This window comes from Panthera uncia, chromosome D4 (genome assembly GCF_023721935.1).
Source record: "Panthera uncia isolate 11264 chromosome D4, Puncia_PCG_1.0, whole genome shotgun sequence".
In the NCBI taxonomy this organism is placed as follows: domain Eukaryota; kingdom Metazoa; phylum Chordata; class Mammalia; order Carnivora; family Felidae; genus Panthera; species Panthera uncia.
The window spans coordinates 8,969,156-8,983,069 of NC_064807.1; the positions used below are offsets into that span (position 1 = coordinate 8,969,156).

Consider the following 13,914-nt stretch of genomic DNA (forward strand, 5'->3'; position numbering starts at 1 on the left):
TTTGTCACAACATGGATGGACCCAGAGGGCATTATACTAAGTAAAATGTATTTACTACTATACATAGTAAAATATACTATGGCTATTATTCAGCCATAAAAATTTTTCCATTTGTCACAACACGGATGGACCCAGAGGGCATTATACTAAGTAAAATAAGGAAGATAAATGCTCTATGATCTTACTTAAATGTAAATCCCTAAAAAGAAAACCAAAACACTCCCCGAGGCTGGTTGCCAGAGGTAGGGGCTGGAGGGTGACTGAAAGGGGTTGAAAGGTACAACTTCCAGGTTTGAAACAAGTTAAGTCAGGAGTATAGAATGGTGACTGTAATTGATAATACTATGTATGTGACATTTGCTAAGAAAGTAGATCTTGTATGTTCTCAGCAAAAGGAAACATTTGTAACTATTTGTGGTGATGGATCTATTTTTTTTTTTTTTAAGTTTTTAAAATTTGAGAGACAGAGAAAGCAAGTTGGGGAGGGGCAGAGAGGAAGGGAGACAGAGAATCCCAAGCAGAGTCCGTGCTGTCAGCTCAGAGCCCGGTGCAGGGCTCGAACCCATGAACAGGGAGATCATGACCTGAGCTGAAACCAAGAGCTGGAAGCTTAACTGACTGAGCCACCCAGGCGCCCCTGTGGTGATGGATATTAACCAGACTTAGTGTGGTGATCGTTTTACAATATATACAAATATGGAATCCTTACATTGTACACTTGAAACTAACATGTCATTATATCTCAGTTAAAAAAAAAAAGTACAAGAAGAGGCAGAAAAGAGGTCAAAAAGACACAGCATGAGAAGGATGCACATGAAATGGGTTCTGGCCTCCAGTGAGGAACGCAGCCCATGAACACCCTGATTTTGGTCCAGAGAGACCCACAGCACACTGTGACCTCTAGAATTGTGAGGTCCTAATTACGCGTTGTATTAAGCCACTCCATTTTGGTGATTTGTAAAAGCAGCCATAGAAAGATAATACATCAAGTCTCCAGAGAGCTCTGAGAACCTCAACGGATGAGGCTAAGAGGGCAGATATTTGAAAACAGATTAGAAATGTGGCTCTAAAATCGGGAAAGATCTAGCTCAGGTAAGTTACGTAGACCTACATCATCAAACACTGGGATCTCAGAACTGGGAATAACCACATGCAATTGAAAAATGTAAAATGAGTAGGAGGCAGAATCACTGAAGAGAATGTCATGGAGAAGGGATGTGGGGACACAGGGGTGTGGGGACACAACGCTGGCAAAGACAGGTGCCCCATTCTGTGGGGCAATAGGCATGAATCAGAGGTTTGAAGAATGTTTGCAGTGATTTTTGGGTTAAAACGTTCACGACAGTGTTATTTAGAAGTGATATCGATATATTTTGTTCGCCTCATTAATGAATGTTAATAGATATTGCTGTTATTAAGACACTCACTGCTACTGGGAAATGTTCATAATACAGAAAAGTTATGCTACAAAACAGTGTGCTGTGCTTTTCTAAAGAAAACATATGTAGAAAAAAAACCGAAAGGCCCATTCTCCAAATGTTAAATGTATATGGGGTAGCGGTATTACACATTTTCCTTTCTTAAAAAAATATTTTCCAAGTTGTCTGTACTGAGTTTGTAATGAAGAATAAATCTAATAAAAAAAAAGAAAACTTCTGAAGTATACCTGTACTGTTCTACACAGAAGACCGTGTATGGCAGAGATTAATTACTTGGAGAGGAGGAGGTAGGGGTGAGAACATACTTAGGTAATCAATTTAGACTTCTGAAGGCACCTGGGAGGCAGCTTCCACAAAAGAGGTATTTGCCTCGGGTGCAAAATTTCTGAATGGATAAAGAAGATGTGATACACACACACAGGAATATTACTCAGCCATAAAAAATAAATGTCATTTGCTATGACATGGATGGAGCTAGAGAGTATTAGGCTAAATTAAGCCAGAGAAAGACAAATACCATATGATGTCATTCATATGCGGAATTTAAGAAACAAACAAACACAAAAATAAAGGAAAAAGACAAACCAAGAAACAGACTCTTAACTACAGAGAACAAACTGATCCCCCAGAGGGGATGTGGTGGTGGGGGCAGCAGATAGGGAAATAGATGATGGGGATTAAAGCACACACTTATCATGAAGAGGACTGAAAAAGGTGGAGAATTATTGAATCCCTGTATTGTATACCCGAAACTCACAGAACACTGTATGTTAACTTTTCTGGAGTTAAATTTCAAAACTTAAAAAAATTTCCAAAGGCACTGTAAGTAATTGAGATAAACATACTAATGCAGTGTTTGAAATACTTGAGGCTAATGCCAAAAAAATCCATGATGAACAAAATATCAAAATTTTAAAGGCAGATCAGTACTGGATCCATGACGGATAAAATGGACCCCATTTCCAACTCACTTTGACAATTCTTTTCTTTTTTTTTTTTTTTTTTTTTTTTTTAATTTTTTAACGTTTATTTATTTTTGAGACAGAGAGAGACAGAGCATGAACAGGGGAGGAGCAGAGAGAGAGGGAGACACAGAATCTGAAACAGGCTCCAGGCTCTGAGCTGTCAGCACAGAGCCCGACGCGGGGCTCGAACCCACGGACCGTGAGATCATGACCTGAGCTGAAGTCGGACGCTTAACCGACCAAGCCACCCAGGCGCCCCTGACAATTATTTTCTAAGACAAGGATTCTCACAGTGTGTTCCTGAGCCCCCACAGCATCAGGATTTCCCAGGAAAGTGTCAGAAATGTTCTCTCTTGAGCCCAACACACAGGTTACAGAATCAGAAACTCGAGGGGGAGTGGGGATGCCTAGAAATCAATGCTCCATCAGTCCTTCCGGGCTAGGGAGCCTCTGTGTTCCATAACAGACAGGTGTCATTAACAGCTATGTTGGTAGAAAATGTGTATTACACTAATTTTCCAAGACAACATTCAGCGAGTGTTTGCTACGAGCCCGGCTATATGCTAGGCTCTCTGCATGCATTGGGATGTTTCTCATACCTCGGTTTTGTAGGGAAGAACACTGACCTTGATCAGGGTTAAGTACACTGCCTGAGGTTGCCCAGCAAGGACACAAGAGACCACAGAATGGCGGACTCGAACATCTGTTTTGTTAGCATCTGTGGAAATGTCTCTGCAGGTGGCAAGAGGCACAAAAATGGAAGAAACACATGCCTGGGCTTACCCTCTGACTCGGACTCCTCTTCATCTTCCTCCTCCTCCTCCTCGTTGCTGTCGTCCTCACTCTCTTCCTCTTTGGCAATTTTCTGCCGAGCACTCTTAAACACAGACTGTAAGACGATCGAGTCTTCATAGATCTAAAGGGTCACAGGGGCACCGGTTACAAACACAAGCTGAGGACTCAGTATCACAGCCACAGTCTCTTGGTCAAGGCACACACCCTCTTTGCTGTACGTGAATCCTATTAGAAACATCAGTGTTAGCTTTTATGCCTGCGGGAAACCCAACAGGAAAACGCTGAACTCTACTATAGACACGCATATTCTTACGGAAAAAGAGTCCACTTGTGGTTGAAATTGTGTGCGTACGTGTGCATACATACTTAGGGAAGGGTAGACTTGCGTAAGATATCCTCACAACTGTGGCAACACAGAACACTTATAAAACTTCCATTTGTTCCTTGAAGTGTTTTGTCCAATGCTGTGGGAACACAACCTTGTCTAGAATGCAGATTCCCTAACAAAATGGAGGAAGTTGTTCTTTATTATTGGCTCATCAGTACTGGCCATGACTATTCCAATCAATACCTCACTTTCAGTGTATGCACAGACCTGAGCACAGCCCTGTGCGGTAGTTGCTGAGATCTGAAGTTCAAACATGGTCCTTTTACTCCAAAAATGAAAAATTCAAGTACCATACGATCCAGCAATCCCACCTCTGGGTATATGTCCAGAAGAATTGAGAGCAAAGTCTTAAAGAGAGATTTGTACTCACATGTTTACAGCACCTTTATTCGTAACAGCCAGGAGGTGGAAACAAGTCAGGTGTCCATCAGTGAATTGACGGACAAATAAAATGCAGTACAGAAGGAAAATGGGGTATTATTCAGCATTAAGACGGAAGGAAATCCTTTCATATGCTAAAACCTGGATGAGCCTTGAGAACATAGACCTGAGTGAAATAAGCCAGTCTGAAAAGGACAAATACCGTCTGATTCACTTATATGACACATCTCAAGTAGTCAAATTTGTAGCAACACAAAGTGGAACAGAGGTTCCCAGGGACAGGGGAGCAGTCAATAGGGTGGTGTTTCATGGGTAGGGGGTTTCGGCTTCACCAAAGAGTTCTGGAAATCTGTTGCACAACAATGAGAACATCCTTAACACTACTGAACTGCACACTTAAAAATGGTGGAAATGATACATTTTAGGTGTTTTACCAAATTAAAAAAAAATACAGAAGCCAATGGCCTTGGACTCTAGATCTAGAACATAATCCTTTTTTGTGAGAAGCCAAACACTCATTAAGGTGACTGGGAGAGCCACAGTGAGCCCCAGAGGTAGTACAAGGGAAGAAATGATGGGGAGAGGCTCTGAGGTGGGGCCACTGGGGTAGAATTTGCCAGAAATCAGAATGCAGCTAGATATGCACAGGTGAGGAGGATTCCATCAGGGCTGAGAAGGGAGGGGGCTATTTAGGGAAAGACAGCAAGTGAGAAAGGTGGGGAGGCAAGAATATGATACATGTGGGATTGCACCAAGCAAGGTCAATTTCCTAGTGGTGACGGTGGACTGCTTATGCAAGATGTTGCGGTCTTGTGACCACATAAAGGGCACACGGGCTCTCTCTCCCTGTCCTATTTCTTACGGCAGCACGTGCATCCGGGTGTGTGTTCATGGGGCAGGTGTGACTGGACCACGAACTAACTGCTTAGCCTGAAAAGCAGCAGAGACAGAGGCTATAGTGTGAGGGTAGGGTACGACTTTGGAAAGCAGCCTATGGAGATTCAATTCCTTCTAGAATCTAATAGCACATGGTGGGAAGTAGATGGGCAGGAAAAGGAGCTGGTGAGAGAGTGAGCCACATGTTTCCAGGATGGACGGAGAAGGAAGCCGGCCAAGAGACCACTTAGGACTTTAGTTCACGTGTGAGACAGGGCGGCTGTGGCACCAGAGGGGGACCGGAGGACCCCGAGGCACAGCACCATGCTGCCCAAGTCCAGTATGACGAACCCAAAGGTCCATCCAGCGACTGCAAGGGGTCATTCACAGGAAGACATCCTTGTTGACTCTTGCTTATTACCCTCTCTGCCCTGGTTTCCATGTGAGCTTTCTTTCAAGAGGGTCTGGATTGCAGAAGGCCTGCTTTCAAGAACTACTGCTGAGGTCGGCCATGACTTACCGCCGTTAACCTGGAAACGCACAGTCTTTTCCTAAAAGGCATAAAAGGCCCATGCGAGGGTCCTCTTGTTCTCCAGTTTCATGATTGGAATGGACATAAAAGATTTTAAAAACAAGATCAGGAGAGAAGCTCAAGGAACTGAATGGTGGCTTAACACTGTACCAGTTGGCAGGCACACTGACCTCTCCTCTCTTCATCATGATACAAGAGCATTAGCAGAAATACAGACGGGGGAAAAGGGGGTGCTTACAAAAGGGGAGCGGAATTGAGGTATAATTCCCGTGAGAGGATCCCCTCGCCAGTTATTTTAATCAGCTGAGTATCACTGACTCGTATACTTTAAGACTTGCTAACAGTAAGAAAGGGGACTTCTTCACTGCGGTTGGTTTGATAAGCATGTTCTGTAAGCAATTAAAGGCAATGGTTCTTTTTTCTACGTGTACCCTTTTTTGTTCATTTGCTTTAAATCAAAGTATTTTCATTTCCTGACGTACGGTTATGGTCAGAAAAATGAAGGTGAAGTATAATCAAGTGCACAGTCTCTACAAAAGCAGAAAACCATACCTCTAGCCTTGAAGCATTATGCTAAGTGATTTCCTTGAATTCCAACCCCAATTAGAAGCCAAGCCTTGAAGGGAAAGCATAAATAGGAGCTATAGCACAGCTATGATACAGAGGCTGGCCTTAATTTGAAAGAGCCAAAGCCTCAATTTATTTACATACTCGCGTACGATATAGGCTTTTATTTCTCATTTTTGATTCTGCACCCCCCCGGGGGGGGGGGGGAGTAGCAGTGGTTCAAATAGTAGAAAATGAAACAGATCACTTAAAAGCACATAAGCACATCGAAGGTGGAAAGTTTTTCAGGCAACCAAAGACACATACCTGAGATCCCTCCAAGTTGAACGTCTGAGCGTTGTGACAGAGAAGCATGACATCTTTCTCCAGGTCACCCAGGCTCCGGTACTTGTGATTACGAATCCTCTCCTAATGCAGGTTTTGGATAAAATTGAGGTTAATGACGAGGAAGGGGGAAAAAAATGCAAAAATCATTACTTGGTCCAAAAAAGCCTGATTTGCCTCCCTTGTCTTCATAACCGCCCTGCCAGGGATGTGGGGCTACACAACTCTAGGGGGCGCTGTTCACAGAGGCCACCCTCCCACGGGGATTCCTTCTTGCAAGGGGGAAGGAGCCGCCCAGATTGGGGGGAGGAGTCTGAAACTTCTGAAATAAAATGCAACCGAATACACTATGGGCTCGTGACATGATGAAGTCATCTACATGTCAAGGCCCAAGGATATATCCCAACTGTTCTAGGGACGAGCCCTAGATGGAGGAGTTGGGGCCTGGGGGGAGGGGGGGGTGGGGGTCCACGGTGGTCAGACAGGATGCCACTGCCAACCCCTGACTGTAATCATTTCAATGAATTTACCTTTTTCTTTTTTTATAAAGTTTGTAAACAAAATATCTACCTTTATTTTTTTGAAATCCACCGGCTTCCTAATTAATTCATAGTATTCTGGTAACTCTTTCCTTGAAGGTAACTGAATGAAGACTTCACTGAGCTGCCGCCCTGAACTGTAAGGTTGGGGGGAAACAAACAAAACCATATCCGGTCACGTACTACCAAGGAAAGCTTTTATTTCAGAAAATGTCAAAAAAACAAAAACAAAAAAAAACAAAAAACAAAACAAAACAAAAAACTGCACCCCACATATTATAGACAAGGGGCCCCTTAAATCCGGGAAAAATCCCACAACTAGAGATTAATGCTCCTTGTGCTAACCCCGAAATCACATTAAAATGCCATTAGATCCCCACTTCTGTCACACATGATATGCGAGGTCCACTGTGAGTTCCTCTTTCAGAGTGAACAGATCTCTGTTTTGATAGAAACATTTAAAAGTGTCCTATTCAACCAACCACTCCATTTTTTAATGAATAATAATTGAGTTGGCAAGAAAAAAATTACAATGGCTTTATTTCCACACTCCTTTGTCTTCAAACTCCTTGTATATTCAGAAAATAGTATGTTAGAATATGACTCTGGAAACTCAAATGAAAAGCTTTTGTGTCGCTTTCTTTTCTGTGTTATTCCTTTTACAGTGTTTTACATACTGTGAACCACGCATACCTTTATTATTATTTGCCAGAGGAACCCCTTCATTTTGCCTAACTGCACTTCTGTGCATATGGCCATTTGGTCAGAAAAGAACAAACATATTTAGCAAGCGCGGATACCTCGTGTTTCTGGGATTAGTGCAGGGCCCTCCCTCAAATTCATGGTAGCTTTATTTGAAAGCAAATTTAATAGCAACAAATGCTTACTAATTTACAACTTTGAAAAACGGTTTATAAGGCACTATAAGCTTTAACATCACTTAATACTGGAAGCAGACATGAGTGAAGGAACAAAGATATTCATAATTTAGGTTCAAGATTCTAATATCTGGCTTGGCCTATCCAGATCGATGGTAGCTTGTGAGGTATGGTATGGTCATTTTTCAACAAAATCTTGCTTCCCTTATGATGCAGTCTCTACTTCCTTTGTGAAGGCAGAAATACAAAAATAAATAAATAAATAAATAGACAGAAATCACTACCATGTAAATTTCGGAAGGGGATTCCAGGAGTGTGGGAGAATGCTGTGGCTAAGAATGAGTGACAATATGTTGTTTTAATCCATACTCCCAGTTGTATAATTAAAAAATATTCATAATGACAGTTATCATAAAAAAGGCATGCGCAGTAACTCAAAGGGTTGCTTAGCAACCAGTGGGGAAAATGCTGAAGTGCAAAGGGGCCTGCATAAATTAACCGAAAATCCGCTGTCAAAGGAATGGGCGAGTTTTTCTATCATACGGGGGGGGGGGGGGGGGTCTCTGTTTTTTTTTTTAAAATATATACATGGGCCTCATGAATATGGAAATCAGGGGGCACACACCGGAGGTTGAAGAAGACTGCAGTTTAACAGGGAATTAGATTTTTAGGTTATCGTGGGAAGAGCCAAGGAGTTTCTCCCACCCCACAGCCGCCCTGACCCCCCTTTCCCCAGGCTGATAAATCTATTTGTACCTCCATAAATTATACCAGCAAAACATGACAAAAAGTAGTTTATTTATGGTCACCTTCAACATAGGGCCACAATTCCTGGTTTGTTCTTTTCCTCCCATTCTGAGATTTATACACACAAACGTTTTACCTGTTTGAAAAGAAGTATCTGAAAGGCAATTTATTAGCTATCAGTTTTTCTATTTCTATCCGTGTCTTCTCAACAAAGAGTCAGACCTCCTTGTAATCTCAGATTTAACACCTGACCCTCAATGACATCTTCACGATGTCATTTTCGACATTGCCAACAGATGGTGTCATTTTTCTATTGATGGATTACAAGGACATCTTTGCTTTGTACACCTGTGATGCACAGACCCTTGATTTCAGCGGGGCTCTTGGTGAAATAAGAAATAAGCTGTTTGCACCAAGAACGTGATAAAGGGCTTTCCAGCAGGGGCAAAATGGCCAAAACAATCTTGGTCTGATGTCTCTGTCTTTAGTCAGGTTGTGGGAATTCTAGACCCTGTCATGAGACAAGTCCAGAATTATCTGTGCTCCTAAAGGACAGAGCAGAAAATTCTGAGACTCTGAAAAATCAGACAAATTTCTTCTGTTGATATGGTTTCAAAAGTTAACGCTCACTCAATATTCTGGTCCTATTTCCTTTTTTCCCCTCTGCCTAAGAACAAGGGAGCACTGGGGCAAATGGAAGATCTGGAAGCTACTGAAAAAGACCTCTAATGGTATGTTGGTTGGATCATCATACAAACATGTCAGTCCTCCTCAGCTCTGTATTGATGACCTGACTCTTCTATTCAGGACAGCACCTTTCCTGTGTGCCCATAAAGACCATGGTCAACCCGCCACGTGATTACTAATTCCCAGGCTCCATGCCTCCAATCTTACTTCAAGATCAAGAACCCATTTTCCATAAAAACTGAAGATACTCGCACTGCCAAGCTAACCCTTGGTGCCTCACTGCCCAGAACTTAATTCCCCTATGTATTTTTTTTTCTTTTTTCCGAAGAGGGTGGGAACATTGTACATTCAGTTAAAAGCCTTTCCCATTCCTGTTGGTACCAGGGGTTCTGATGGCCAGCTTGGGTGGGAATGTCAGGAAGACATCTGGCTTTGTGTGACCTAGAGAACACACGGACGTAGGAGAACCACATTTTGACGGATCACTACAGTAACTTATTTTTTCCTAAATTAAAGGTTAAAAAAAAAAAAAAGTAAATGAAAAAGGAAGTGAGACAGCCTGACAAGAGTTTTGAATTCTTGGCATTTCTTTCTCAAACTTAAGCTGAGCAAAGGCTTTTTCAATACACCTTTTCAAATGCCTTTTTTTTTTTTTTTTCCAGTGCTGGAAAATTTTGTGTGTGTGTGTTTTTAAAGTACAGAACAATGGACTAATTGTACAATGGCTTGCAGAAGGTGTTCTGTTTCTGTTGAAATGCTTAACCTATCCCCCAAGGTATTTTCCATGATGTCATTTTATATAGTTTAAGGCCTAAGTATGAATCGCCGGCTGGAAGTGTGCAGCTTCCCCAAGACAAAGGGGATATAGCCGCTGCCCTCCCCCAAAAGAGGGATCCACTGAGGGTCCGCGATTTCAGATCTATTTCATACACTGATCCATCAAGGAACAGGAAACGTGAGAAGGCAGAGCGTGGGTGGCGGAGGGATATGGATACAAGGGGACGCTGGGCAGGCACAGCTCTCTCCAGAGGTGACCGGGCGGGGGGCCGCGTGAGCATGATGTGTGAGCCAGAAAGGCCCTGTGTGCCGCCATGTAAATGCTGGTGTGCAAACCCTGCATGTACTGCTGATACGTGTGCGCATTACACGTGGATACACAAGCATACGACGGGGGCTCCCGTGGCTGTGGGGCTTCACGTGGGAACCAGTGTCTCTCCCATCCCGTCCGCAAACCAGAGGGCTCTGCTTTCCCGTCTGTACTACCAGGACCCTAAAATGGTGACTGCAAACATTAGGAACCTCTGGTTACATTTTAGGCTTAGCCTCCCTGGAAGAGTACAGAAGACTAACACTGCTAAGAAACCTACTGCTTTAAAACGCCAGCTGTTCTGCCTTCCCCACAAACCCAAACTAGGAAGATCAGGTATTGGGCAAGAGGTTTTTTGGTTTTTATTTTAGTTTGATTTTTTTTTTTTTTTTTTTTTTTTTTGCTGTTTTATGATTTTCTTTTCTTCTGCCCAGGTTGATGTGTTAAGCGTGGATTAATAGACACTTGTGAAAAAAAAAAAAAAAAGAATTTAGCTCATGTCGAAATGGCCACATTTTTGCCTTTGTTAACTAAATAAAACCTATCTTGCCCCCATTAATGAAGTGATGTCATGATTTAAAATACCCACTTGGAAGGATTTTACAAAAAAAAAAAAAAAAAAGTTACTATAGTCCTCAAGGATTCAAACACAGGAAATCTTCTGGGAAGAGAACTTTAAAACTGGGTCAACATTGGAGGGTAGTAGGTGAAAGCATGCTGTTGCTTTTCAGGGTCAGATTCCTGGGAGGTTTAAAACAAACCACTTAAAAATGCACCTGAAGGGGACAGCACCCTACTTTCCCAGGGAGCCCACCTGGGCCAGGCACAAAACAGGTATGACAATTACTTGTGCTCTGTGTTCACTACTGAGGTCTCTCACCTGAGTCTTACTGAGTACTGACTGAGAATTCCCAACAAGCTTGGAAATCTGAAGAATACAGGAGGTTATGGCAACACAGAATGGGAGGACGGTAGACTTGCTTTTGGCAATGGCGGTGGTAGCCATTAAAAATCACCCCAAAGGGTAGCGTTAGGACCGTAGATATAGGATGTGCCTGAGTTACCAACAAAAATAAGGTTACATCAGGTTAATGCAAGGTAAATGACCGGCTGTTAGCAGCAGTCATAAAGGGCTCACGCAGCTCAGTAAAAACAGCAAGGCTTTATCAAGAAGCTTGAATGCTGGGGCACTTGAGAGGCTCAGTCTTGATTTCGGCTCAGGTCCTGATCCCAGGGCTGTGGGATCAAGCCCCCCATTAGGCTCCAAGACGAGTGTGGAGCCTGCTTAATATTCTCTCTCTCCCTCTGCCCTTTTCCCTGGCTCACACGTGTATGCACTCTCTTAAAAAAATAAAAATAAAAGAGTCTTAAATACAGTTACACCATGGTACATGGTTCTACTTTTGGTAATCTATCCTAGGTGAATAAAATAATATATATGTAATACATAAGTATGTACATATAATAGTTGCATAAATGATGTTCATCACAGCATTATTTAAAGTGACTAATGTAATGCATCCAAAATGTTTACTGGGGAAAGGACAACAGAATGTTAGGGAGTCTAAAATTACGAATTTTAAGATTATGCCTTAAAGAAGGGAAAATTCCTTGTTGTGACCTTCAATAAAAAAATAAATAAAAGAACACAGGATATCAGACTGTAAATGCAGTACAATTGCAACTACATTTTTAAAAACTCATAAACTTAAGGACCAGAAGGAGATATGCCAGAGCATAAATAAATATTAACAACAATGTCCTCTGATTCAACAAAATGAGGATTTACATGCTAATGTATTTTGGAACCATATCATCATCCATAAATAAAGTAGGTTTCAAACACTTTTACTGGGTTACCTTCTTTCAAAACATGCTGTAAGTCAAAAATCTAATCTAATTTTTCCCAGAGAAATGGTATCTAAGAGGTATATGATCAGCTTTTATTTATAACACCATAAATAGCACATTTCACCAATTGGCACCATTTAATTCTACCTTATAAAGCCAAATAAAGAGAAAAGTAGAGCAGAATAACTCCATAAAAATTTTAATATATCACAACCATCAGAATCTACTACCTTATTAAGGTCCAATTTATTTCTTCAGGTTTCTCCCCCTGAACTTATCACTAACAAATCAAAGGTGCTCATCAGGACGTGGGATTCTGAGATTATTACTTATCTGCGTAGACAAGCATTTTGAGGAAACTTTGGGAGAATCTACCATCTATCACTGGACTCTTCTAGAAAGTGACTCAGGGTGTCCAGTTGCTTTTCCCCCTGTACTCGCCTGACATTTCCTAAGAGCAGGTAGAAATATACAATTGTAACTGCCCACCTGTCCACCTGAGACCTTGGTCGCTGATTATACCATCTCATCTCATAGACCTGGACGTGACTCAAAGAATGCGTTCCTTTCCAAAGGCAGGGACCTACCTGCCCTTCCACTGAGTATTTTGTCCTCTGCTCCGTCCCTTTGTCTCTACTTGGTAATAGTGAAAACACTTCAAAGCTTTAGGCTGAAATGGGACCAAACTCAAAAGCACACAGCTTGGCAAGCAAACAAAATCAAATGCCTCCCACCTGAGCCGCCAGTCCCAAGTGTCATTTTGTTAAAGGGACAGGTTCAAGGGGACACCAGAGTGCTGCTTTGTCCTACATGGCTGTTTTAGCAAATTCTTAAGAATGACACGAATGAGGCAGACCTTGCCCCGTGAATATGCAAGAACATCTATGCCTGATAACTGCCATGTCTCAGAGCAATCCGTTTTATTAAAATGCCTGTAGAGTGGTTTTAAAGACAGTTTTATCAGACCATAAGAAAATCTATTTTGTTATTCCAGCTGGGACTGTTCCTCCTCCCTCAGAAAGAGGTCATTTATGCTGGTGCTGGAGTACAGCTCTGCGAGGCAGAGGCCCTGTGCTTCCCCGGTCAGACTGACCCTGGAGGCCTCAGGGAGGCCCTGTGTGCCTTGGAAAGCAGACAGGCTAAGTTTGTTTGTGGGCTGCCCACTTGCTTTATGTGGGTATAAGTGGCTGAGAGAATCATGAAGTTAAGTGTCGAGTTGCCAGGAGTGAAAGTATAAACATATAAAAGTATCAATATTTGTCATGAGGAAAAAATAAAGTACTGAAATCCATATTTCCCTGAGCAAACCCTCTCTGGACTAAATGCAACTTCTAAGCTCCAGTTCAGCACTTCCCAAGGTGTGCTTCAGGGAATACAAGCTTAATGAGTTTTTAACGGTTCTCCCTGGAAAGGGGGGTTTTGTTGGTCAAAGGAGTTTGGGATACACTGGGATGAATGAAGTTCAACAGGTTACTTGACAAAAGACCTCTCAGAGCCTCTAAGTGCACTGAGGGTTCTCCAAGAGGCTATGGTACCGGAATTTGAGGACCCCAGTCTGGGGAGCATCATCCCAGACAATGTGCAAGGCTATGTACGACCTCACCAGGCTGCAACTGCATAGAATAAATTGTCGGCTGTGAGGCTGAGCCCGAAGCGTCGGATACGGGGAATGCACGAGGAAAGGCTCTTCACCTCCAACGAATTTTTCTACAAATGTGTCCACTTGGTCACACTACCATTTTATGGCAATTTCGCCATCATCTAATTAGAGCTACTATCGGCAAAGGTGCTTCGGCCCGAGATCCACAGTCATAGCCTTCCTCCCCTATTCAAAGAAATGCAGCATGTCGGGTGCTGA

General features: G+C 42.4%; 1 protein-coding gene across 4 annotated transcripts in view; it reads right to left on the reverse strand.

Moving 5' to 3' along the window:
* Positions 1 to 13,914, reverse strand: part of SMARCA2 (SWI/SNF related, matrix associated, actin dependent regulator of chromatin, subfamily a, member 2) — a 179,803-nt gene that overhangs the window by 12,955 nt on the left and 152,934 nt on the right. For all 4 annotated transcript variants that reach the window (XM_049645039.1, XM_049644919.1, XM_049644933.1 and 1 more), the window contains 3 exons: positions 6,838 to 6,943; positions 6,250 to 6,351; positions 3,188 to 3,320 (listed from right to left, as the gene is read on the reverse strand). In XM_049645039.1, the coding sequence (XP_049500996.1) occupies positions 3,188 to 3,320; positions 6,250 to 6,351; positions 6,838 to 6,943 (341 nt within the window). The remainder of the gene's footprint in view (positions 1 to 3,187; positions 3,321 to 6,249; positions 6,352 to 6,837; positions 6,944 to 13,914) is intronic.